The sequence below is a fragment of the Apiospora marii genome (genome assembly GCF_038362585.1).
Source record: "Apiospora marii strain CBS 49790 chromosome Unknown utg000009l_segment0_segment0, whole genome shotgun sequence".
In the NCBI taxonomy this organism is placed as follows: domain Eukaryota; kingdom Fungi; phylum Ascomycota; class Sordariomycetes; order Amphisphaeriales; family Apiosporaceae; genus Apiospora; species Apiospora marii.
The window spans coordinates 2,783,282-2,808,925 of record NW_027117381.1 but is presented as its reverse complement, the minus strand read 5'-3'; the positions used below and the strand labels follow the sequence as shown (position 1 = coordinate 2,808,925).

At 52.5% G+C, this 25,644-nt stretch overlaps 6 protein-coding genes across 6 annotated transcripts; 3 read left to right on the top strand and 3 right to left on the bottom strand.

Annotated features, from left to right (window-relative positions):
- Positions 1–3,472: 3,472 nt before the first annotated feature.
- PG985_012429 (uncharacterized protein) lies at positions 3,473–4,363 on the bottom strand (the record flags this gene model as incomplete). Its single annotated transcript, XM_066832195.1, has 3 exons — positions 3,473–3,651; positions 3,929–3,963; positions 4,200–4,363. 3 exons carry the CDS (start codon positions 4,361–4,363, stop codon positions 3,473–3,475), a joined length of 378 nt encoding a protein of 125 aa, XP_066680245.1.
- A 2,959-nt stretch (positions 4,364–7,322) lies between these two features.
- Positions 7,323–7,719, bottom strand: PG985_012428 (dynein light chain LC8-type; the record flags this gene model as incomplete). Its single annotated transcript, XM_066832194.1, has 4 exons — positions 7,323–7,387; positions 7,442–7,511; positions 7,566–7,627; positions 7,695–7,719. 4 exons carry the CDS (start codon positions 7,717–7,719, stop codon positions 7,323–7,325), a joined length of 222 nt encoding a protein of 73 aa, XP_066680244.1.
- A 1,223-nt stretch (positions 7,720–8,942) lies between these two features.
- On the top strand, positions 8,943–11,698 carry PG985_012427 (uncharacterized protein; the record flags this gene model as incomplete). Its single annotated transcript, XM_066832193.1, has 2 exons — positions 8,943–9,992; positions 10,220–11,698. The coding sequence occupies 2 exons, from the start codon at positions 8,943–8,945 to the stop codon at positions 11,696–11,698; spliced, it is 2,529 nt and encodes an 842-aa protein (XP_066680243.1).
- An 879-nt stretch (positions 11,699–12,577) lies between these two features.
- PG985_012426 (Conidiophore development regulator abaA) lies at positions 12,578–15,974 on the top strand (the record flags this gene model as incomplete). Its single annotated transcript, XM_066832192.1, has 3 exons — positions 12,578–13,022; positions 13,099–13,359; positions 13,450–15,974. 3 exons carry the CDS (start codon positions 12,578–12,580, stop codon positions 15,972–15,974), a joined length of 3,231 nt encoding a protein of 1,076 aa, XP_066680242.1.
- Positions 15,975–22,034: 6,060 nt separating this feature from the next.
- PG985_012425 (uncharacterized protein) lies at positions 22,035–23,081 on the top strand (the record flags this gene model as incomplete). Its single annotated transcript, XM_066832191.1, has 1 exon — positions 22,035–23,081. The coding sequence occupies one exon, from the start codon at positions 22,035–22,037 to the stop codon at positions 23,079–23,081; it is 1,047 nt and encodes a 348-aa protein (XP_066680241.1).
- Positions 23,082–24,165: 1,084 nt separating this feature from the next.
- On the bottom strand, positions 24,166–24,996 carry PG985_012424 (uncharacterized protein; the record flags this gene model as incomplete). Its single annotated transcript, XM_066832190.1, has 1 exon — positions 24,166–24,996. The coding sequence occupies one exon, from the start codon at positions 24,994–24,996 to the stop codon at positions 24,166–24,168; it is 831 nt and encodes a 276-aa protein (XP_066680240.1).
- Between the last annotated feature and the right edge of the window lie 648 nt (positions 24,997–25,644).

Here is a 25,644-nt window from a genome sequence, read left to right as displayed (position 1 = left end):
GGAGAGAAGAGTAAAGCAGAATTATGGTAGGTAGGTTAGAAAGTACGAGCGAGAGAGAGGTTGTACGGGTCGGGTCCTGTCCCTTTGGGTCCAAGACTCAAGAGGAGAAAGGAAGTCAGCCCGGGGTGAGTGGATGGATGGATGGTCCATGGATCAATGGTGGATGGTGGATCAAGAGCGTGAGTTGAGTTGAGTTGAGTTGCATAAGAACAAGTGGGTCGGCCTAAGACAAAGTACTGCCCAGGTACACTTTGTAGTGGTTTGTTGCACAGAGCGACCTTTGCAGTGCTCCCAGCTCCCTCAGCACTCTCTTGCCCAAGCCCCCAGCAAAGGCACCACCCAGGACAAGGGTCTTGGATGTACGGGAGCAGCAGGGCAGATGCAGACCAGCTAACAGCCATTTGGAGTAGGCAGGCATTACCAAGGATGTACAGCGAATTAATCACTTGCAGAACAGGAAGTCGTGTTTGTACATGGTTGTAGTAAGTTGTATGCGAGGTAGTCAAGCAGCGTTCAAGCCAACCTTATTAGTCTGATTTGATGCGCGGTGCTGGTGCTGGTGCTGGTGCTGGCCTGGTGCTGGTGCTGGTGCTACCGCTGCATAGCATCCATCAAATTGATGTCTGTGTATGTGGTATGCATTTTGGCTTCCTCTCCCCTCCCAGCAGGTGCTACTGACCTCAAGCTACTACTACTGTTCATGCATATATCAACTCTTTGTGTCAGTCAATCTTTGCGTATTATGAAGCTTTTGTGTCCGTGTACTACCCCCCCTCTCTCTTCCTTCAACGATGCTCTTTGCTCTCTCCTTCGCCTGACCTTGATCTGGTGGAAAGCTTGGTACACAAAGCAAAAGAAAGCCAGCCCAGCAAGCATGGCCTGGGGCAATCGAATGTACCTTCAATACCCAGGTATGAAGTAGACAGACCAGAAGAACGCCCCCCTGCGTTTCAACGATTGTTGATGATGATCGCTACGTGTATGAAATGTACCCTCTTCCGTATTAGCCACTTACTCACATGAATTATGCGAGAGTTGGTTCGATTTGACCAAACTTCAAGGCCTTTTAAACGACCATTGACCCAAATGAGGGCAGTCGTTGTCACAGTCGTGGCTAGCGTGATGCGAGAGACAGGACAAAGAGACAGGGGAGAGAGAGAGATGGGATTCTGCCAACCCGCAGAGGAATTGCCCGTCTCTATCAGACTGGGCTGTGTGTTTTCTTCCGCCCCTTCGTTTCCAGCAGCCGACCATTCTCTTACCTAATTAGATAAACAGCAGAAACATACAGCCTACATACATAGATAGATATAGGTTCTGTAGAGGCATCTCGTCTTTCCTGATCAATCGTGCACGCCCGCCGCAGAGGTACATATACCCATCGGAAACGCGGCTGTTGGAAAAGTAAGTACAATTGAGATATACCCATCTAGGCGCCCTGACAACCTTAACCCGGTTTTACCGTTCTCTAGAAGGAGCAAAAGAAAGCCCAAAGCGCAATGATGCCCCGCCTACCGCCAGGTTATTTAGTCGTGAAACTACCCCCTAATCAGTTCAATCGCCAAACTACATACATACTTACAGGCCAAGGCACACCAAACCACGGCATGTGCTACTACTCCGTACTGCTATTTAGAAGCGAATAAGCATAAAAATGAAGAGATTCCAAGGGACTCCCTTTCATTGATTACATCATGGTCGTCTTCAGTCATCATGAATGCGCGTGTCCCACTCAGCACCAGACAGCCAGCCAAGCCGCCCGCCCACCGCCTCCCTCCCCCGAACTATGTGTGAGGCGATGTCGTTGGTGGCCATCCCCCGGTCTGCCCTGTCAGCCAACGCCTGTCAGTATGTATACGAATGGGTTCCGACGGGACGATTCGAACGTGTCAATTGACCGCTTCTTGAGGCGTCCTGGCCGTGGGCTACAGGAACCTGCCTCCTTTTCGGTATTAAGAGAGTTACAATAATAAAAAAAGGAAATACACGCCCGCTTCCATCGGCTGCACAGTCCGGACAGTCGACAGCGCAGCACACAGAAGTACTGCCCACGGATTAAGCCGGCCGGCCCACTTGGCCGGATTGATTGGTCTTGTGCTGCACACTCTCATCAGCTTTCTCCAGCAGCAGACGAGCAGCACGCAGGCAAGCCTATCCCAGAGTACCTGCCGAGTACTGCCCCTACCACCACCAGTTGACATGCTCGGGATTAGGCACTACGACTAGTGCCCGTAGTGTCTGTACGAGAGAGCCCTCTTATGGTCAGCAACCCGTGACTATCATGTCCAAACCCGTCAAGATCGTAAGCTTAACGGGCTGGGGCGGCGAGTAGCAACTTACTTCCTCTAATGGTGTCCGAGCGAAGGGCCGCAGTTTGACGGGAATACACATGTAGATGTATTAGGTAGGTAATGCCCATCGATACCAACCTACTGTATCTGTTGCATACATATTACCTCGCTCAAACTGTGGATTTCGAAACCGCCAGTAAACATCTACAGCCGTAATGGTGGCTGCCAATCATCGATTCGTGACCGTTCTCCGGGCACGTAAAAGTGGAATCGTGATTGGTGGATATAGTGCAAAGCCAGGACCAGGCATAACTTAATCATAAATTATGTCAACCAACGATGTGCCTGAAACATCTTTGAACCCTGGCACTTGATTACAGTGTAAGAGAATCCACGGGACAAGAGGCTTGCCGTACAACGAAACGAGTCAAACCTTCACTAACATAGCAATACCAGGGGACTCGTCGATAGATCACTTGTTGATAGGCCTTGTTAGCACTGTCGGCAGATTAATATGTTGCAAGCGGTTGCAGCGAAAAAAGAATGATGGCCTCGAGGTAGAGCAGGGTCGTCACATTATCTGATGAAGAACTTCTCATGGCCCGGTCCAGCACACGCAGGATCTCATCTCCCAGTGTTGATTGGCCAGACAGGGTCTTCTCTCTCTCCCTCCACTTACCCAGGCAGGTATGGATGGATAAGCCCAGTCATCCCCGGCCGACACAGCAAAGGAGATGAATGAGTTGACGGGATCCTTTGGGTTCAACATTGCTTCATGTCCAACAACTCAAGGTTTTGTGGGAGCAGGAACCTGGGCTTCTTCCGGTCAGCCCCTGAAAGGCTGTTATTGTGCTACGTATAATGTGCACCCAGAAATGCACTGTATCACTAGGAATTCGGGTTATGTAGCGGCCAGCGGCCGACGAATGGATAGTAAAGTACTCTCTTATTAGTGTCTCAAATGAGGGTAATAGAAATGTTTTACTCGTCGTTTTCTGGAGTTCCCTGACAGGCAAGAGATACAACGGCTCGGCGATTAGCTAGTGAATCTATCGGGCATACTAAACGGCCCTGCGCTCATCACTAAAATGCGCATTGTACGGGCAACGGCCCGCCCCAAGACGGTCAAATGTCTCTCAACCTCCTGCGAGATCAGGTGAGGAAAGCCCGCCCTAACGAGGTCACCAGCCGGTGGCCGTCTCTCGTAGGCGCAAACCATCCGAATGTGTTGCACGATGTTTACCTGGACATGAGCTGACTTGAAGCGCTTTGAAAGCCTCAAAGGCCCGACTGGCAAAGGTGAAGGTGAGCAGCTTCTCGCGGCGATGACGCTTCCTGAGGCGCTTCTCGAATGGTGTTACTAAATAAAATAAAAATAAGACGCGACCGATCCCCGACTTGGACAGTAGTGGATGGGCGGATGTATCGACAGCGTACCTGATGGCTGGGACCGACACAGCACCCTAACCTATTGCCTAGGATCGTTAGTGGATGCGCCACGTTGGAAACCGTACTGCCTACCGTCCATTCAACGACCCATGACAAACCTGGGAAGACGAGGTCTCGCTGCCCCGCCTTCATCACGGATACCTAATGTATCACTCGTACACTGAAGGGGGTGCCGTAGCCGTGCGTACCTAAGCCTCCGCCGAACGCGCGCTTGCCTCGAAGTCTGTATTGATGTTGCTGAATTCAATTCAATTCAATTCCATGCTCTGCTTGTAACAAGAGCAGGGAAAACAAATTAAGCGGACAGGATATGCACTTTCGGCCACTCGCAACCAAAGACCCCGAGCTGATGCATGCATCTCCGCAGAACGGGTAGGGTGGGCAGTAAGCAGGTAGAATATCGGTAGGTGCTGTAGCTGGATGATACGATTGATTGATTCCCTCTGCATGGATCCGTACCTAATGGGCTCTCGCTCGCGAACTGCTCTGCAGAGTAGATCCGCCGCCGGTGCCGTGGGGGCAGGCAAAGTCCCCTTACTTCGCGGCGTGCTGTGAACCTGAATGGGATAAGCACATGAACCTCTTGACGGACGGCCAGACAACGTGGATGGTGCAGGTGCCATGGCGACAACGGACCCATACCGAAAAAGGTCCCACACACATTGATGGCCATTAATAAGTGGTACAGGAGGAGATAGATGCATACTAGGTATCCGTATCTACTACCTACTATGTTGGCTGTGATGGATGATGGGCTGCAGTTTAGGGGCGGGATGGACAGCCGTTGTCTTGAAATGAAGCAAAAGTGCATCCCCGGTAACAATCAGATGTTCTAACCCGGCATGGAGAATAAGTCAGATTGCCGCCTCTGCCATGTTTTCTCTGATGTCTTACTATCGCGTATGGTATCCATGTATCTGCGACCACTTCGGCGACGCTCGCAAGGTGCCTTCCACGTACAAACATGCGTACCTCATGCTCATGTAGGGCATACTTACCTACTTACGTACGCCACAACCAACGTAATCGAGTCTGGTGCTGACTTGGTGACCTGACGGAAATGGAAGCCCGATACGAACCACGGAACTGTTGGTAGGGCGCACGTTGTACGACTGATCTTGCAGGAGACGGCCGAATAGAACGCAGCCAACCCCTGGTCAAGTGTTGCAATATGATGTACGGCCCATATGTCCTACCACATCACACACATATACACAGGTGTGTTGGTAAGTTAGTCATGGGATATAGGCTTCCTCCTCTGAGCCCAAGCAGGATCTAATCGGAGCACAACCGTTTTCCACGCCGGTGTTCATTTTCTTCTTTCCTTCCAGGGCAACTAAAAATCTCTATGCGAGCGGTAAGTAGTCGTAGCTGTAGCAGTAGCAACCATGTACGTTGTGGTACCAGACAGTCGATCGATTTGGCGAGTAGCAGATACACTCACACTCTCACACAGACGAGCAAGCGATCGTGCTCCGGCCAGCCTATTTGGGACCGGTGGTCCACGCTAGCATGGGCGGCGGCTACAGTTGCTGTGTGAAGGTGACTTCAAAGTACGTGCGAAGGGGACCCCGACACTGCGTCTGACTCGGACAAGTCGTATGTACCTCACAGACCCCTCCATGCTGCTGCTTGTATGCCATGTAAGACGCACCTATCTGGATCCGGAGGCATGGGCTCTAGACTCCGGTGCGGGCGGGAGAGCGACAATACCTAGCGCCCTCCATGATCCGACTGTGCCCGATGTTGTCCGTTTGTACGCGACTACGATTGAGAAGCCATATATTAAGCATGGCCATTATCCACATTATGTGACGACAAAGAGACCGGCTGAGAGAGTGTGTGTGCGCGTGCGAAGTGCGTGGTTTCTGCATCTGGCCGTCATTGGGCGGACCAAGCCGCCCAGAGAGAGAGCGAGCTCCGTCGGCAATGTATCTACCTCGTCGATGCATGTTGTAGATGGTGCATGTGGTGTGGGTCTGGACTACATTTTCAAGTTGCATGAAGACGAGCAGGTCGGAGGGAGGAGGCATTTTGGCAGGTCAGGCTGCAACGGACTGCCAGTCCGAGGTTGAAATGGAGGAAGAGGCGCTGCTGGTGGCGACCCAAAGAACGAAACTGGAATGATTGCTATTTTGGACAAGACACCCCGCGATGGCCAAGAATTACCACCTACCACCTGCCACCAGAACACCTCAACAGGGCCGATGTTGATATGATATGCACACATGCAATTTACCGTGGAATATGCCACAACAGTACAACTAGCATTGAATATTGATCCTGCACGAACCTCAACGCCGTCCATCCGAATTTAAACTTGACCGCTACATATTAGGGTTCCTGGCGTTTCCGGGCTATTCTGTACTCGTCGTCTGTTCGAGTCAAACTGGGGAGATCGCCCAGGAAATCGACCCCCCAAAGGGGCAAAGCGACGTCTCAAACTGCAACAACCCTAACGACTACCAGATGGCGGATGGCTGTCTAACAGTTGCCTATTTCCGAACCAGAAGAGCCGGACTGTAAGAGAGAGCGAGCAATTGCATCAGCATCTCGAGACAGGCGCAACCTCGATCGTGATGGCAATCGCATCTTTAATACGGCTAACAACAAAATCATATGTAGGGGCGGGGTGGTGGGGTTGCTGATCATACTCGTTATTAATCTATTTGGCTCTACACGTAGTTTCTCGTACCTGTCTGCCGTTTTGCAGCAAAGAAGCTGGAAAGAGGATCAAGCGGGCTGGCGGGGGCAAGTTTCCCGTTCCTAGTTCTGCAGGGATCATGCCGAGAGACTGTTCCAATGCTGATCGTCAATTAGATTGATGAGGAGTCTTCTGAAAAAGCGCTCGGTTGGAAAGGCATGTTGACGTGATGGTGAAATCTCTAGGTATTTTAAGTTATTACCGATAACTTCTTTCACATCTGAAACATATGCTAGCGAACCCTGGAAAGACATGGCGGGCCAGGCCAATTAGAATTACCTGGATTACACTATTGTGGCGGCGAGACAAATCCTTGCTTCTAATATCGGTAATATCTCTCTCTGCCACCAGATAGGAGTTCACCCAGGTTATCATATCAGACAAAACCCCGGGTTGATGGCAATCACCCATCCCTCGGACGAAACGAGCAGCACTTTCACGGATCTGGGCTACTAGGCGACTGGTTTCAGATCTGGGCAAATGATGTCGGAGACAGTCGTAGATCTCCCAGATAAGGCAGTATTTCACGGAGCTCCCTTGGGTGATCTTCCGACCATCTAGACCATCTAGACCATCTCCTTCCATCTCCTTTTTGACCACCAGCAGTGTAGAGTTGCACGTACGTTTCACGCAGTACATGACCGTATAATCAGGCAATTTTCTTCCATTGACCCCTGAGAAGAACGCGATTACATTACCGCCCAATCCGCCGCAATCGTTTGCTCAGTGAGCTGTATTCAGTTGTTGCAAAATACTGCGAAATACTGAATACTCGTTCGTTGTAGCGTTCCCTGTAATAACGCACCTGAGCGTCGCCAACCTGAACTCCATTTGGCCCGAATGACATCGCGCGAGCAGTCCTTTCCCAAGATTCTGGTCTACTGCGTCTTGAAGAGAAGGATGGCGCAATGGCCAAGATAGAAATAGATGAAGTGCTTCGTCTCTGTTGTACAATTAGCATGGCAAGAAGGTGGATTGCACGAGACCATCAACGAACCATGAGTAACGTAGCTTCCAAAGTTGCGTCCGACAATGCAGTGCCACGTCGGTCCTTTGCGGTCGTCGAACTACTTCGATGTTAGCTGGGTCGGGGAAACGATGGTTCGAGATGGCAATCATACGGTTCGCTTGATGTGCTGGGCAATGTCCTTCTCGATGGTGAACTTGCCCATGGCTTCCTGGGCTGCAAACAATCGTCGTTAGCATACAATACAGTAGAAGAGGCATATGAGTCCGATTTGTTGACGTACCGACATCGATAGCCTCCGCTTGCATGTCATCCGTCTATATTGACATCAGCACAAACCCAAGAAAGTGAAGCAACTTTGTTTGCTCGATTCGTGCGACCCACCATGTCTGCGGACTTGATCGTTGCTGCTCTGATGGTCAGTCACTTCTCTTGAACGGCTGCCGAGGTAACAAAGGGAGGAGCACCAACCTTCGAGCTTGTCGCGGCTCCCAGCGGGAGGAGGCGACATCTTCTCGTCGGACATATTCGCGATTTCGGGTAGAGACGACGGAGTTGTATCGGATGCAATGCCTGCCCTATGGAAAAGCCACGAAAGGTTAGTGGTAAATCTTGAAAAACTTTGGGCAGAATCAGTCGACTGCAGATCAGGCTGGGTTGGCACTCACAGAAGTATCGCGACGGCGATTTGGTTTCAGAGAGTGGATGGGGACGGAATGGTAAACACTATCTTGAGAGGGGGAACCGAAGGATATTGTCAGATCGTGGGTGTCGCATGAAGGCCTTCAGCTGCTGAGGAACGGCAATCGTGTTGTGTTGACCGCTTCACTAAGTCACAATAGTTGTTTAGCTTGTCAAAGCGCTTGCGCCCGAGATCATCACAGACAAGGCGGTTGTTTCTAATCCAGAACCTACCGAGACAACAGGGGTTTGTCTGGAAGCTCAGCTTCAAGTGCAACTCGAACTGGCAGGCGGTGAGCAGCATTTGACAAGGCCCGGGGTAGCCAATTTCACCACGGAAACGGCCAACATGGCCAATCGTCAACAAAGGCAATAACGGTCGGGAAATAAGTTGAAAAGAACCATGCAAGCCACCGCGACTTTTGTCCTTCATTTGGATTATCATATCATTAATAACATTTTATATATAATTACATATATTGGTATTGGATAACTTGGAGAGTTATGCGAGCCTGGTGGTAGGCCCTTTCGCTCCAGCCTTGCCTGGCACACTGACCAATGCCGATCATCTAAGCTGGTTACGGTTGAGCTTTTGGAGGGGCAGCCGTTTGACGGGACCCATTCCAGATAAGCGAAAGCACGTGCTGATAGGACCAATAACATTTTTTTTTCATCTCCAGAAAAGCGCTACAAGGACTTCAATGCATCGCAAGTCTTCCCCCAATGGGTTAAATGTAATTTTCCTGTCCTCTCTCTCATTCTCTTCCCAGTCTCCTACTCTAAGTTTCAGCTGGACCAAGAGCTTCGAGTAGAGAGGAGAGAAGAGGTTTTTATTTTCTTTGCTACTATCATGGACGTTTCTCGCGTCTTTGTGAGGGGGCTGCCCCCAACCATCAATGAGTCCGACTTCCGCAAGCATTTCTCCAGAGGCCAAATCACAGATATCAAGATAATACCCAATCGTCGACTTGGCTTTGTAGGATATGCATCCCCCGAAGAGGCAAGACAGGCTGTCAAGCTATTCAACAAGTCCTTCATACGGATGAGTAAGATCTCGGTCGAGCTTGCGAAACCCGTATCCGATCCCTCCCTCGTCAAGACCAAGCACAACAGCTACAATACCACACACCCAACTGCTGTATCAAACAAGCCTGTGCCGGAGCCAGGCAGTGAGCAGGATTCACAAACTAATGAGAAGAAACGAAAACGAGATGTAGTGGATGAGTCGAACCCCAAGTTTCAAGAGTATCTCAATGTCATGCAGCATGCGAAGAACTCGGCGAACTTGGTGCACGGCATGGATGTGGATGGCCTGACCATCAACACTCCAACTACCGTTGATCAACCCAAGATCGATGGTGGCGCATCCGACGATGAGTACGAAGCTGTTCCAGAAAGGCCGGCCAAGCGAGTGTCACGCCAAACAGACCAAGCAGCATCAATACCCACCCAGCCTCCCATGGCCAAGGAGACGTCCACAGACAATGCGCCTGCTCCTGTTACTGACGACAGTGTCGTGCAACAAATGGAGGTCGACGAGTCCAACGATCCCGCTGCGACTACTGCCCCCGCTACTGACGACGAATGGCTGAGGAACAGGACCAATCGTTTGCTTGATCTGGTTGATGATGACGACATCAGCCCAGAGCTCTTGGCTCCATCACAACCCATGCGTCAAGAACCACAAAAGCTGCAGCCGGAACCAGCCGCTGCTATCGCACAACCCTCTACCGAACGTGATGGAGAACCGGAACCCATACCGGAGCCTCAGGTATCCAGCGCAAAGGATACCTTGCAAACAATACGTGAATCACGGCGCCTTTTCTTGAGGAATATCGCATATACTGCAACTGAGGACGAGTTGAAGGCGTACTTGGAACCTTTTGGGGGGATCGAAGAGGTGAGAACATCCCGATTTTTTTTTTTCTCTTTTTCTTTGGGTGGAAAACACCACAATTCGCATGATGAACCTCTGATAGGGACAGCTTATACCTAATGGGTATATGATGATATTCCGGAGCCAGTATTTTAGTAGATGCATTGGAGTCTGATCGCATAATGTCGTATTGATATATTCGCACTGCCGTTGGCTACTATTCATTCCTGCTAACGTCAGATATCTATCAGGTCCACATTCCAACAGCTCGTTCCTCTGCAAACAACAAGGGTATGGCCTTTGTCTCATTTGCAGAGTCTGAGTCTGCTGTGGCGGCGTTCCAGGCCATTGATGGGGCTACGTTTCAGGGAAGACTTCTCCATGTACTCCCTGCTTCACGCAAGCGCGATCACAACCTGGACGAGTTTGCTCTGTCAAAGCTGCCGCTCAAGACACAGGCCAAGATCCGGAAGAAAGCTCAAGCATCCACATCCAAGTTCAACTGGTCCACTCTATACATGAGCCAGGATGCGGTCAATACTTCGGTTGCTGATCGTCTTGGTGTCTCCAAGTCCGAACTCCTAGATCCTACAAGTGCAGATGCGGGCGTGAAGCAAGCGTTGGCCGAGGCATCGACAATTAATGATACCAAGGCTTACTTCCTCTCTCAGGGCATTGATTTGAACAGCTTCAAGTCAACCCAGAGAGGCGACACGGTGATCCTGGTCAAGGGTTTTGCCTATGGAACGTCTCCGCAGGAGCTCCGGGAACTCTTTGAGCAGCATGGCCAGGTTCTGAAGGTATTGATGCCTCCTACTGGTACTATCGCTATTGTACAATTTGCGCATGCAAATGAGGGTAAGCAGGCGTTCGCGAAGCTCGCGTATCGTAGACTCAAAGACTCCATATTGTTCCTAGAGAAGGGCCCGAAGGTGCTGTTCACCGAGCAACAACAGTCTGATAAGGCCAGTGGTGAAGCGAACAAGGAGAAACTCTCCGCCTCGGAGTTGCTTGATCGTACTGAAAACCCTGAGCCTGAAACCAGCACTTTGTTTATCAAAGGCCTCAACTTTTCCACCAGGACACCAGACTTGGTGGAATGTTTTGGCAAGTTGGACGGTTTCAGATCGGCCAATGTCAAGACGAAGACCGATGCTACGAGGGGAGTCCTGAGCATGGGCTTCGGCTTCATAGAGATGACCACCAAAGAGGCTGCCGAGGCTGCACAGAAGTCTATGGATGGCTACGAACTGCAAGGTCACAAGCTCCAAGTGCGCCTGTCGCATCGGGGCCACGACGCTGCCGAGGAGCAGCGACGAGCTGACAATGCTAAGAAATTGGCAAACCAACACAGCAAAGTACTGATCAAGAATGTCCCTTTCCAAGCAACGAAGAAGGACATGAGGTCACTCTTCTCGAGCTATGGCCAACTGCGGGCAGTTCGCCTGCCCAAGAACATGAACTCACGATCACGTGGGTACGCTTTCGTCGAGTTCACAAGTCCAAGCGAAGCACAGAATGCAGTCGCCGCGCTGCAGGACACCCATTTATTGGGGAGAAGACTGGTGATTCAATACGCCGAAGCTGATACTATTGATCCCGAAATGGAAATAGAAAAGATGCAGAAGAAGGTGGCGGGCCAGGTGAACAAGGTCCGTTTGCAGCAGCTCACCGGGCAGGACCGGAAGAAGATCACACTCGAGGGCGAGGACGAGGACGGCGAAGTCTGAAGCAAGTGTGTCTATACTTATGCATCGCTGGGCTAATTTTGTCGAGTCGGCAAGGGCATGGCCACGCTCTTTTACCTTGGTAGGGGCATGGTCCATTGCGTATTTATCCCTTGTGCAGGGGGTTTTAATCGGATGCAGTTCCTTGAACCAGAATAACGGAATTGGCAAGGGGTGGCCCCTCGTGCGGGTCGCATCCCATCGCCCCCTCGCTCGCTCGAGTATCTGTGTCTACTTTGAGTACCTATGTACCAAAGTCCCAGACACTTGCTCAACTGTATGTGTACATCATCAAACCAGCATTCCGCTCCGCCGCCAGTATAACGATTTGTCTCTTGCCGGACCGAGTTCGCACTGGCTGTCGGTATCGTCAAAAATTGAGCATTCTTGGGTAAGACTGTTGTTGTCTCTTCTCGCTGGTGTCCATCCTGGTCTTGTTACGTGCCAACCGGGACAGTTCCCCCCCAAGAGTTACTTGGTCTCTTCATCGTGTGGTGGCGCGTGTACTATTCGGAGCTTTCCTCAAGACTCCCTTGATAACTCCTGTGTGTGGGGTCGCTAGGGTGTGTGTTTGTTAGCAGCAATAATTGCTATTTTTCTCGATAGCCTAAGTACATAGGGAAGACCGAGTTAAGTCACCTACTGTACAGTTCAGACCTCTTATAAGTCGGGTGGCCTTCTTCCTCCATGCCTGAGATATGCTCGGGGGACCGACTTGGTTCATAACAATTAGTGACATCTTTGCCACTGCCATTCCTTTCTACATATCTGGTCCTGTTTCCCAGCGTTCTTGACCCGTCTCGAGGCATTCGTCTGGATTCTCAGTTCTTTCATGAAGCATTCTTCTCCTCTTCAGGTGCTCGACCTACAACAAAGCCCATAATGGAGCACCGAAGACAGGCCCTCCCCCCTCAAAGGTATTCGCCTAGTGGTGACTACGCATTTGACAACCATCACGAAGTAATCCAGCCATCAAGGACCCCCCTCGGCGAATCCACAGGCAACGCTCAGCCGCAGAACATTTCTGCTCTGGCTTTGTGCCATCAGGGCCCGTTGGCTCTCTCGCCTCCAGTCCAACACATCCCGACACCTCCTATACTTCCAACACAGTCTGTCACTTCGGCGTACGGGACTAGCTTGCGGGCTAGGCGGTCGTTTCATCGAGATGTATCACTGCGGGACTCGTCAATGGCTCACTCAAGAGGTGGCCGAAACCCCATCTACGCGTGGAAGCACTTCCACGACTATCGGACCAAAGTGGCTCAAAAAGAAAGAGAAGGTGACGACCCAAAGTGGCCGATGTATCTCGAAGATGCGTTTCTCGACGGTGAGTCCTCTGCATAATCGTACCTCAAGTAAGGGGGAGCATGAGTGCTTGGTCAATGTGCTGACGCGGACACAAGCAATCCTCCTTGTACCGATAATGGGCAGGCAGAAGTACAGCTCAAAGGGCACCCTGTATGGCCGTAATATGTTAATCAGCGAATATTTGTGGATATGCCACTGGGTTCTCTTCCCACCAAGCCCCGGGGAGATAGTTCCCGTGGGCAAGGACCGTGAGAAGGGTAATGGCCGCCCGGCGGCTCACCCGAAGTACCGCACGAGAAAGCAGGTTTCAAGTCACATCCAGGTATTGAAGGGGTTCTTCACGACACTTCCCGTCTGTAAGTAACACCCACCCACACCCTGCAGATAGCTCGGACTGCCCTGCCCTTTTACAGTACACAACTGACTGATGGCATCCGTCTTTACAGTCCATTTCTTCTTCCCTCGGAAGAACGACGAGAAAGACGAGGACCGGAGACCCCTTAAGGAAGAAGAAGGCGAGACCAAGTCATTCAAGAACAACCGCGTCCTTATTGCACTGGCAGAGGGGCGTTTGCCAGAAGAGCGGCCGAACTACTCGTACTTTGCCCGTCTCCTCGCAGCCGACTCGGAAGTTTTCTTACGGCCGAAAACTTGCCACATCTACACATCTCACTCGGAAATTACCATGAGCGAGGACTGCAGAAAAGCCTTCACTGCGGATGGCAAGTGCTTGAATGCCGATGCCTATGCCCCTGACGGCACCCGGCTCGAGTCCCAAGGCGACTTCCCTCACCTGGAAAAGAACAGCAACAAGAACACCAAGCGTGATGTACACCGCGGCGGTCGGGATGAGCCCCGGACTTACCTGCTGCACGAGTACACCGAGTCTCTGACCCAGACCGAGTCCAGTTCCGTCCGGGATATCTCGTCCAAGTGGGACCATCGGTTCCCAGAACTACGAGACAAGCTCACGGCCGCCCTCGATGACACGCACCCCTCGCATGAGCAAACGGCGCGCTGCGTCATGGGTCCCTGCGACATCATCCACATGGAGGTCGTGCTGGACCTACACGGCACGAGCCAGTTCCCTGTGGGTACCAACCTGGATGGGAGAGTCGAGTTCCATATCAGCCGACCGGAGCTTGCCAACCACATATGGCGTTCCTCGACTTGTGTCGTCAAGCCCCGGGAGCTGTACCTCGACGCATCAGAGCCTCCCTTCTGGGACCACACCGACACGTGTCGTCCTTCTCGTCGCGGCAACGCTCGTGACACGATCGAGGTCGACTTCCCGGCTACGAGCTGGGCTAATACCTTTTGTCGGCTTGCCAAATATGTCTCGGCAGACCGGGAGAGGAAACAGCGAGAAAAGATGGAGAGGGGCAGCGAGTCGAAAGCCAAGAGGGAAGGTGGCGCCGGCGGCAAGGGCTCGAAACTCCCTACTCCGTTCGATATGCTGGAGCAGATTGCCATGTACCAGGAGATCTGGTCGGCGCCCAATGACGGCTCAAGGGATCCCAACTGGACCCGCCGCTCCGTGGTGCTCTGGACCTTCTCCAACGTCCGCGCCAAGGTCGAGGAGACCAAGAGCAAGCAGTCCAAGGAGCCGTCCAAGGTGGCGGCGGGCACGACCTGGCGGTTCCTGTCCAAGCTGGACCCCATGTCCCAGTACCACCAGCAGAGGGCTTACCTGCCTGGCACTCCCAATGTCTCCAGGGACAGCATCATGTCGCCGGACCCGGGCTACCAGCACCATCTTGGGGCCGTGATGCATGAGAACTTTGGCTCTTCCTACGACGTGTCGGGCCTCGCCCTCCCGAGTCAGCAGCAGCAGCAGCACGCACACTTGGCCAACCTCAACATGCTCGATGGCTTCTCGAACGGCCTGGCCACACCGCCGCCAACTGCCTGCCTCCCTTCCAACAGCTACCCCGCTCCGAGCAGCTGCTTTGACACCGCCACTATCACGAGCACCGATAGCCTACAGCTACACCTAAACTTCGCGACGTCGGACGGCTCTACAGGTGCCGGCGGAGCAGCCGATCCGGCGACCGACTCGTTTCTGTCTGGTCTTGGCGTTCCCGCAAGCACCTCGTTTGATGACTCCTGGCCCGCATCGGCGAGCGTCACGGCAGGAGACTCGTTGCAGGGTCTCGATGCGCCGCACTGGGCCTCGGCGTCGTTTGACGGTAGCCAGCACCACAATGGCCTTGGCGGCTGGTCGATGAGCGCTGATGATATGGCGTCCATGGAAAGCCAGGCATGGAACGCGGCAGCAAGTCACCCGCAGTCCCGCGATGGCACACCCTGGCACGAAGGCGGCAAAGACACGTTGTGGGCCGCGCAAGGTTCGACCACGCAACAAGGGGGCTTGGCTGTGCCGGACGCCTGGGCGACGGTACCCGGATCTACTAGCCACGACCAACAACGGTCGTGGGCAATCCCGCAACAACAACAACAACAACAACAAAGTCTCACAGACGAGATCGGGAGGTCCATGTCGATAGGGAGCAGTACTGGCACCACCACCGGTAGCCTGTGGGACGAAGAGCATCTCGGGCAACAGCTAGAGACGCAACAAGACGACGAACAGCAATACAATCACTCGTTCTCAGTCACGATCAAGGACGAGGGGCAACAGCAGCAGAGCCAACATCAGTCTCACGATCTCTACGCGTCCTTCGACCAGCAAGATACCAATACTTCCACTACTAGGGGCCGCAAGCGCACGCGCGACCTAGACGATGACGGAAGTAGCAGCTGCAGCGGCCGGAGCAGCCACAGTGTCGGCTTCGGCGGCAACAACAACAACAGCAATAAGTACGACGAGGATGACACCAATGGCTATGCCATGCATGCGTCTATGCGCAGGAAGCTAGTACACCGGCCGGCCGCCGCCGCTGCCGCCATGATCGAGGATGGGGACCACCATCATCATCAGAACGCACCGCTGCCCCCGTTCATGTCATAGATGCTGGGATAGCGCTCTCAGCCCAGACTCAGCTAGCTCAGCCAGCTACCTGTCTTCGGAAGCACATATTTCTCGATCCACACCCCGGCATCCATCCATCCGTCCCAGTGGTTAGAACCATGGCTATACATGCACTATGGTGGTCTGTCGTTGCCCAATGGCGTTGAAGTTCGCCCAGCGGCTACACCCTCCTTGTCCATGGCCTCGCCGCGACATGCGAAGCAGGATGGCAGGCACGCACGCACGCAAGCAAACAGGAAGCGAGGAGACACCGAGGAGAAGGAAGCCCTTGGCGTACTGCATAAGCGAGCGAGCGGCTTCGGAGGTGTGAGGATGTAGGTTTCCCAGGTGTACGAATACTTTTCTCGATTGGGAGTTCGAAGGGATTGGGCGGGATTGGCACACTACGGCATCTGCACGCATTCATGGAGAGAGGGGCTGAGCAACAACAGCCCCGGGTCAGAGAGAAAGAGGAAGGAATATTCGATCATCTGACTTCTTTGCGGATTTTACCGGCGAACGGATGGCGTCAATTGGAATGGGAAATACGTGGGGGTTCTTTGGATACGCCTCCCGGGGGGAGCTAAACGACATCAGGTCATGATGCTACCTTTGATCTATTTTGGAACTCTCTTCTTCTTCCTCTCGTTCATCTGCCTTATTGCTACTTCTTTGGGACACAGGGCGGGAAGGGGGGGCATGTTCTTTCTCTACTACCGCGACTACGACTACGACTAGTGTACGTTTACATGGATATTGGGGTATGTGGTTAATCCCGGGGAGCGTTTTGTTTGCTAGCCAGACCTAGGTGAAGGAAGGCGATGCTGGAGTTGGGGTCGAAAACTATACAGGCGGAATGGGTGGGGGGCGTGTGTGTGTATGTTAGTTTACTTCTGTCTATTCCTTCCGTTCCGGGCAAAAAGGTGGCCTTTTTTTTCCGGTGTAGTGGTGTGGGCTACCGGGAAAGAAGAATGTGCGGGTTTATTATTAGGGGGGCTTCAGGGGTGGCAGACAAGCATTTGGTTCTCGGGCAAAATCCTCTCTTTTCTACTCACGTCTTCTCTGTCGTACACTCTCTGTCTCTTCTGGATACTAGAAAAAAAGGAGCCAGGCGATTGTTCTTGGCGCTATATACGAGTATGTTACCTTATGATTAATCAACCAAGCTTGAACAGCAGACTGCATCTCACCGTGCATTCCAAGGCCATTGACCCACCCCATGATGCCATTTTCTCTGACTTAAGCGCCGACCAACACCACTATGAGCATGAACCCCTCTTTGCTCGTCTATTTCTCGTTTGGGGTTTGCTTGAGAGATTAGATATCTCTCAATCATTTAGCAAGGAACTGTGATATAATGTGACGCCCGCTTAGTTGATTAAGAAGCTGACTGCATGTTCGGCTGTGCCATGCACGATGCATTCCCGCATGCAAGCCGTAGCAAGCCTAGATCCTCCAGCATGATCATTTGTTTGTCCGACAATCGGCATCATCCCTCGGTGCGTTTCGCTACCCGAGCTTCTTCCTTCACTATGCAGACGTAGCTTGTGACCATACCATGGCACATATCAACTTTGTAGTGCGACTCCGCAACTGAATATCTAGACATAGCATGGTCCTCACCTCATGACCTGGACGGTTTGCATCGTTTCGGGCCGTTGTTCCGGCCTTCTCCGGCCTTCAGCTTCGTCTGCCTCTCCTCTTCTCTCTTGGGATTGGATGGCTTCCTCGGTTACTCCCCGGAGAACGTCGTGGATTCGCTAGAAAATTCCCAGTCGAGTCCGGTGTCTCTTCGCTTGTGTCGATTAAGGAGGAGCCCGGTGGGTTTTCTCGTCACGAGTGAACGAACGCGGATGGGCAAACCTGCGTTGGAAAAAAAAGACAGGCAAGCAGATGTGCGACCCTTGTCCGTTCAGATATGACGCCCAGGTACCCGCTTCTTGCAAGGTCCTGCGAGGAGAGAAGAGAGGGAAACATCAAGCAGAAGTTTGCTGCGAGGTGTAAGTGTGTAAGATGTACATCTTGACTTCGAAAGTGGCCCGGGGAGTGGGTGCCTTGCCGTCGGCGGCAGTTGGCTGGAGGAAATCCTGGATGGCTTGCTTCATGGTAGCGCTTCCATGTCGCAATCGCCAGGAAAACTTCCGATTAACCCGCCACAGGGTGTGCAGAGCAGAGAGGGGTCCGTCCTGGATGGCCACCGAATCCATCATCCCTTACGCGGTTCGATTACCACTACCATGTACAATAGCAGATGGATGGGGACCAAAGTCAGCTAATAAGAGACACAATGACCATTGTACCACTCCTGGTGTTACCCATTCTGGAGGATCTACGAAACAATTGGCGCCAGAGTGGAATCCCTTGTGCAAATCGTCCTTTTCTCTGTTTTTTAGTCCAACAAGCTTTGGCTCAGGTGGACGTTGTTCGTATCAATCCCAGCGCCCCACGCAAATCGTCTCAAGTCTTTTCGTTTCTGGTTTCACGCCGGATAAGGTTACGTTGGACAGGGGTGGCAGCACATGACAAATGACCAATGTCACCTATTTGACATGTCGTATTGCGCTTTTCGGTCCGTCACCACTGCGACTGTAGGCGCCGAGAAGCGAGAACCGCGCGCCGAGGGAAGGAGACAAAGACACGATCGACCTAGGCGCTACCAGACCGTCACTCGATTCTGCTCGCGTCATTGCGCGCCCAGGAATCGATACCAACTGGTTCATCTCTATGTATGTATGGCGTGCCTGTCTCCATGGAATCAATCGGACATTTGTCCTCGAAGATCCACGCCGAGATCAACAATGTGAAATGGAGACACCGGATGATTATTTTCTCTTCAATCTGGGGAAAGTTTTTCCAGCTGCTAGGCATGCGTGAAACAAGGAGTGCAGCAGCCAACATCAGACGAAGAACCCACGGCCACTCAGGCCGAGGACTCCACTCTGCGATAACATTGGGTGCAACACCGACAAGTGGGATCCGGATTTCCCAATACGGTAATACTATCGCATCACTGAAAGTGAGGCAGACTGTGTAATGTGATTATGGGATTTCCTTTGGCCATCGCCTCCAGCCTCGGCAGTGATTTTGCTCATCAGCGACCACAAGTCTGAAAAGTCAGTTATTGTTCGTAAATGGACCAACTACTGTAGTCACTTTAGTGCAACCGATGAGCCGGGTCAAGAGCTATCCTAGCAGTAGAGAAGTCGCCTCTATCCCTTTTCATCGTCGAATAATTCATTATGTATGCAACCCTTACAAATAGAGACTCATTTGTCATTGGCCCGCTTGTGAGCCCCGGCGAATAAAGGAGGAAACATTCGTTTCTGTGGCACTGCAAAAGCCAAGACAACAGCCAGGGGGGTCAGAAACCTCAAGGGTCGCCGCTTCATGGGATGAACCCAACATATGTAAGAAGCAAGTAACTGCATAGAAAGCCTCAGCTGATGGAGCTACCACTAGGGGAAGCGTAATCGTGTCCCCGGCAGACCACGGCAGAGTGGCTGCTTCGTCTTTTTGACCCTCTCTCCTTTTGGCATTTGCTCTTACCGGGTAATGCAGATACTGTACAGGCAAGCAGATCGTGGGATGATCTGCGCTCTTTTTCCATGCTGAGGGAACGGCTCCACAGTCCACGGCCGCTAGACAAGAAGTGCGGCGCGCCAATATGTCTCGTACGAATCCCACATGTATGGGTGGCCAGACCGACTCCTGATTTAATGTACTAACTATAGATGCATCGCAGCGGCAAAGATACAATATGGAGCTTCTGCAAATCCAGGCAGGAGAAGATCAGGAATAGCAAGACTAGCAGAGAAAGAGGTAGAATGGAAATGCCGGGAAGTTCGCTTGCTCCGCCAAGACGGCGCCAACAGAGCCAACCAGAGAAGAGCAACCGTCTGTGGACAATCAGATCTGCTGCACTGCGGCTAATTCATTTCTTAGGTTGTGGTGTACCGAGGTAGATTCGGGCGGTCGCCGGCGCAAAAATGAAAAAGAAAAAAGAAAAAGTAAAACGGGTATGTGCAGATTTCAAGAGGTAATACAACAGCCGGTATGATAAGGTATCGTCGGTCTACCGCCTAGAATAGCACGACGGTCAAACGACAAGCTCTGGCAATTGGGACTGGAAGTAAATTAAATGGTCTCAAGAACTGGCTAGCTGCCGCAGAGTCGTTGATGCTACAGCCATTCAATACCACTCGGCCAGTAGCAAGTCCCTTCCGGGGGCGTCACGGCGAATAAATACAAGCCTGCATTGACTGGATGGCAGGCGTCGGAAGGGGAAGAAGGTGCAAGGGAGAAACATCAAAGTGGGGTAAGTGGGCGGGATGAAAAGAGCCTCCTTTGTGAGTGTGTGGCGGTTAAGCGAAGGGGAGCTCTTGCAGTTTTTGGAGCTTGAGCTGGATTCGAGGTACCACACCCTACCAATCTGGCTGGCACGGTACCTTCCTGTTTGGTTGCCCATGTGGTTACCTGCATATTCTCGAACGCCGCCAGCTGCCCCGTGCTTCACAAGACTTGTTTAGATCGCATTATGCCCTTGCAGATGACACGCTCTAGCCTAATCAAGCGTTGGGAGCCGCCCGTAGTCGGTTTTGATGGGATGAGGGACGGGATCGACCTTTGGGCCCTGTTCGTCCTCCCCCGTCTCGCGTTGCCGCCGCCCACAAGTCTCAGCTCCACTGAGCGGAGCCCCCAGCGTAACGACGACCGACGACCTCGACAAGCTCGAGTCTCTTAATGCTGAACTGTCAAATTGTGTAGCAGCCACCGGAAGCTTGAGGCGATTCGTCCCTCTGCAGCCGCATGAATCTCTATCAACCCTGGACAAGCCCCGCCAGTCGGTTCCCCAGCAAAAAGAGGCTAGAAACAATCTCGTCCAGTCGCCTCCATCGTCGTCCGATATCCTATTGCAACCCCGGCAGGGGCTGTCCCACACCATCACTTCTCTGACAGTTCTTCTCACTTTGCCAATGTTCCTTTTTCTTCCCGCCGCCAGGATATGGTCTCGGACGGCGGCTGCTCGAGGCCCATGATCTGAGAAATGTGGCTAAATAAGTTCCATAAGCTCCATAACCTAATGTACATACACCCGTCTTCATCTTGGGCGTTTGACCTGGGAGTTGAACCTGAGTCCCCGCCTCGAGATTATTGGGTAGGAATCGACAGCTCCTGCGCGTGTAAATCGTAAAGAGGGGCCACAAACAGAGTCATCTCCGCCCAGCTTTGGTAGGTAGGGCTCCTCACGTACAAAAATACAACACTGTAATACCGAATGGCCATCAGTCTTATTGACAGGGCTAGATTCATATCGATCGTATCGTGCGGGCATATGAGTAGAAAGATCTCATCGGGCGCCGAAACAAAGAAACATCTCCCTCACCTTCTTCCTCATCTGCCACAGCTTCCCGGCACCAAACCAAACCTCCCGTCTTTGTGTGCAACGGTCGCCTGCCAGCCCATCTAGACCTCGACAGTCCACGGCCTCCTTCACCCGACCCTCACCTTGTCCTCACGACTAGACCACCCGCTCACGTTGTTCGCCAGCACGGCCTTTGTCCCGCCACTTCCCTCAAAGATGCTGTAGTCGAACAAAGGATCTCTTCACCTATTTCTCTTCGTGACTCAGCTTGGCCTGACTTTGAACGCTGTGCGTGTTATTCCGCTGGGCGTCATTTTTTACTTAATTCTGGTTTGCACACAACAAGTTGTTGCATTCCCTCGATTGTTCTATTCTTCTCTCTTTCGATCTCAAAGAAAAACAATACCATCAAAACAAGGACAAGGAAAACATCCTTGGAACACATAAACAAAGCATTCTCAACGAAAAGTGGTCAACACCAACACAAAACACACCTCAGCACCCGATATTTATTTTGGGCACGACTTCGACCTTTGACAGAATCGTCGAGGTTATTCCATCTCCTCGGTTCTTCTTTTCTCGATACTTCGACTCTGGTACTCTTCTTTTCTTCTCGCAGGCAAGAATTTCCTTCAACTTACAACAACTGAAACAATACTTCGACAAGACTTGAGCTGGTCTCAACCGACACTGTCAATATGTCTTACTTCAGTTTAACTCAAGTTCTGGTGATGCTCACCTTGGTTCGAGTTGCCATTGGCCACTCTTGGATCGAGGAAGTCTTCCGAATGAATTCGGATGGCTCGTTTGCCCCCAACCCCGGCTACGCTCTTGGCTACAAGCCTCGCGATGCCAGCTTCGCAGACGTTGACGTGCAGAACAAGATTCTTAACCCTGAGACGAACCCTCCTGTTTGCCGTCAGTTCACGCAGGGTGACTACCTCAACTCCAGTTACGGTCCTCTTCAAGCTGCAGCTGGCGATTTTGTCGCTCTGATGTACCAAGAGAACGGTCACACAACACAGCCCGACCTCACCCCGCGTCCTTACCGCGGTGGTCTCACCCATGTCTACGGTACCATGACGCAACATGCTGGCGACAAGCTCCTCGATGTTCAGAAGTGGAACGTCGACCAAAGTGGAGGCAACAAGAAGGGCAGGCTTCTGGCAACTCACTACTATGATGACGGCCAATGCTTCCAGGACAGAGGCGCAGATGCACCCAAATTCCCCATCGCCATGGAGCGCAAGGGCAAGTATGGGCTTCAGGAGCTCTCCTGCCAGTCGGATGTGCAGCTGCCCCAGGACTTGCCCCAATCCGGCACGTATACCCTTTACTGGGTGTGGGACTGGCCCCTCAAGCCTGGTGAGGTTGGCACCGTCCCCGAGCTGTACACCAGCTGTATCGAGATCCAGCTTGGGCCCGCCTCTGCTAAGACCAGTTCTGCCAAGCACGGTATCAAGTTTGCCAAGCAGCAAGTCAAGGGCAATGCCGGGAAAATGGGTATCGCATCTCAAGTCAACAACCTGATTGAGGCTTCGACGCTCTCTGGTACTGCCTCTCCCCCCTCCTTACACTGGCCCTACCGCCGGCGGTGGCAATGGCCCCGTCGCTCCTGCCCCAATCCCCACTGGCAACGGGTCTTACCTTCCTTCTCCTACCGGCGGCGCCAATGGCATCAAGACTGTTACTGTTACGGCCGCCCCTACTACGGTTACTCAGTACCAGACGGTCACGGCCGGTAACAACAACCAACAGACAAGCTCCTCCACCGCCTCGACACTTCAGACTTCCGTTAGGGCCGGAAGCTCTGCCGCTGCACCGACAAGCAATGTGCCTGTCGCTTCCGTCACGCCATTCCTGAAGGTCCGCGCTACTGGCAAGGCCCGAAGGGATGCCGGGGCCCAGTAAAGGCACCTCGCGCCTACCTTTCACCTACACTGTACTATTTTCCAGCAGTACTTCTTCTTCACTTTCTATGTTCATATTCCACGAGATACACGCTGCACGAATAGAGTTAGGCGACGATTGGTCACCGGGGAAAGCCTAGGGATCTTCTTTTACCACTTGGCAAAGCCCGGAAGGCATCACGACAATGATTTGGCACGACAATGGAACGGAACAGGCTAAGGGGCCTTAGGGAGGCATACCGGAAGGCGTTTCATTTGAGAGAAGGGGAAAAAAGATACCCACATTTGCTTTTTTGAGGAAACGGTTCATTGCATGGCATCGGCTTGTCATTGCACATAAAGGGGATTTGGCGTTCTGGTAGTACACACAGATCGGACAGTACATACTTCTCATGATTGCACAGATTTCGTGCGCTCGTACACATTCAGTCGGCCGAGCTAGTCTCGGCGACGATTCATTCAATGGAAATATAGGGAAATTTCTGCAACTTCTAAGTATCTTTGTGAATAATGTGCTCGTACTTGCATGAAATTTTTGTTGATATTTTGATGCTTATGAATGATCTTGTAAGTGCAAATGTATGCTGCCAAAATGCACGAAATACTGGATCGAACTTCTTCTCGAGAAACAGTACTGTGTGTTGATAGCCCGAGTAGAATTGCCCTGAAGTCAACACGCGCCGTCGACACTCGTCATTTAGCCACTCCCTAGATATCAGAAATATTCGACATTACACAGTATTCCGGTCGAGACCATCATGCAGCCTCCAGCTCAAGACATCAACCCCTCAATTTCATTGTGTTGAACCATTTCCTCGGAAAGCACCCTCCATATCCAAAGGCTGTTCACTTTCGGGTCATCTCAACACTTCTAGACAGAGTCAGCACAACCCCCCTCACCGAACCTCTGTTTATTCCCTCAGCCACGTACCTCCACCACGCCAAACGACACCCGCCTAAACCGACACATACCCCGAATCTCCTCTTCGCCCCCAAACAGCACGCTGACAAAGACGCGGTCCTCGCCCGCAAAGTCCGGCTCCGAATGCACGGGCGAGTCGTCCTGACCCCACGAGAACCGGATCACCTGCCCGCGCTGCACCGTGTACTCCTCGCACCCTTTCGTTGCCTCGGCGAGCTCTACCCTCGATCTCGACTCATCGTCGAGCCCCCCGCGGTTCTGCACGTCGGCGGCGAGGGCTTCGTCTACCACCCCGCTGGGAACCAAGACGCGCGTCGCGGGGCCCAGCAGCGTGACGGCATACTTGGAATGCGGTTGCTGTCGTCGTGCCCCCTGAATGGATGGCTGGAGTTCCTCCTCGTCCTCTGAGCCCAAGTAGGAGCAAGAGCACGCAAACATACGCCCGTCGCGGTGCCAGCGCGGTACCTCGTACTCCCTCGAGGGCTTGAACATGCGCACGGTGAGCCAGCAGGCCTGGGCTATCTGGGGCCGGTCCGGGAGCGCGGCCTCGGCAATGCAGTCCTGCTGGGCGTGGTCGAGGAAGCGGCTGAGGATGGTGGCGAGAGGGATGGCGTCGCTGTCCGAGTTGGAGGCTATGAACGCCGCCGCGGACGCGGAAAGGCTGGCGGCGTCAAAAGGGCCGTAAAAGCTGTAGGTTTTCTCCTGGGCGATGCGGGTCAACAACAGTGCTGCTGGCGTTGTCGGCTGCTCGGCGGTACCAGCAGTGTTGGCAAGTGATGGCAGTAGCTCAGAGGGGAATATGATGAGGGGGGCTGGCCTTGTGGGCATCGTGGTGGTGGTGAATGGCAGTTGTGGTGGTAATGGTGGTGCTTTGTACATGATACATATTCCTCGGCAGTTGGTCTTCGTCCAGAATCTTACCCTTAGAGAATGGATAGGTATATAGCAGCATCCGTCTTCGGAGAGCTGACACTGCTAGTCCTACAACCATCAGATGTAACGCATACGAGTTGGAGTGACGTCAAGTCTACTTGGTATGTGGAAGTTGATTGGTTGTGATGTTGTTACCTTTTGTAATGGGCAAGGCAGCAGCGACTCGGCTGGTCGGTCTCTCATTCGTGGAATTTGTTAGCTCACCAAAATCGACGATGAAGGTCTTCCAATACACATGAGTTGGGGACATGTACATTTCTTATCAATGCATATGCTACTTAGTATCTCTCGAGGTCTGGCTTTACTACGCATCCGAGCTACTGTCGTGACTCGACCTCAGTATCCTCGCCAGAAACCAAGATGTGCCGGTCTTTGCTTGAGTCGTCCACCAATTTCAGCGATACCTCTTGACCGCCGAGTACTTCGTACTTGACCTTGGCGGTCCGCGCCAGCTTGCCGGAGCCATTCGGTCCAGCCGCCTTCATCTGCTCAACAAGATATTCATCGCGCAGACCCGTGACGGTATCCGCCATCAACTGGAGA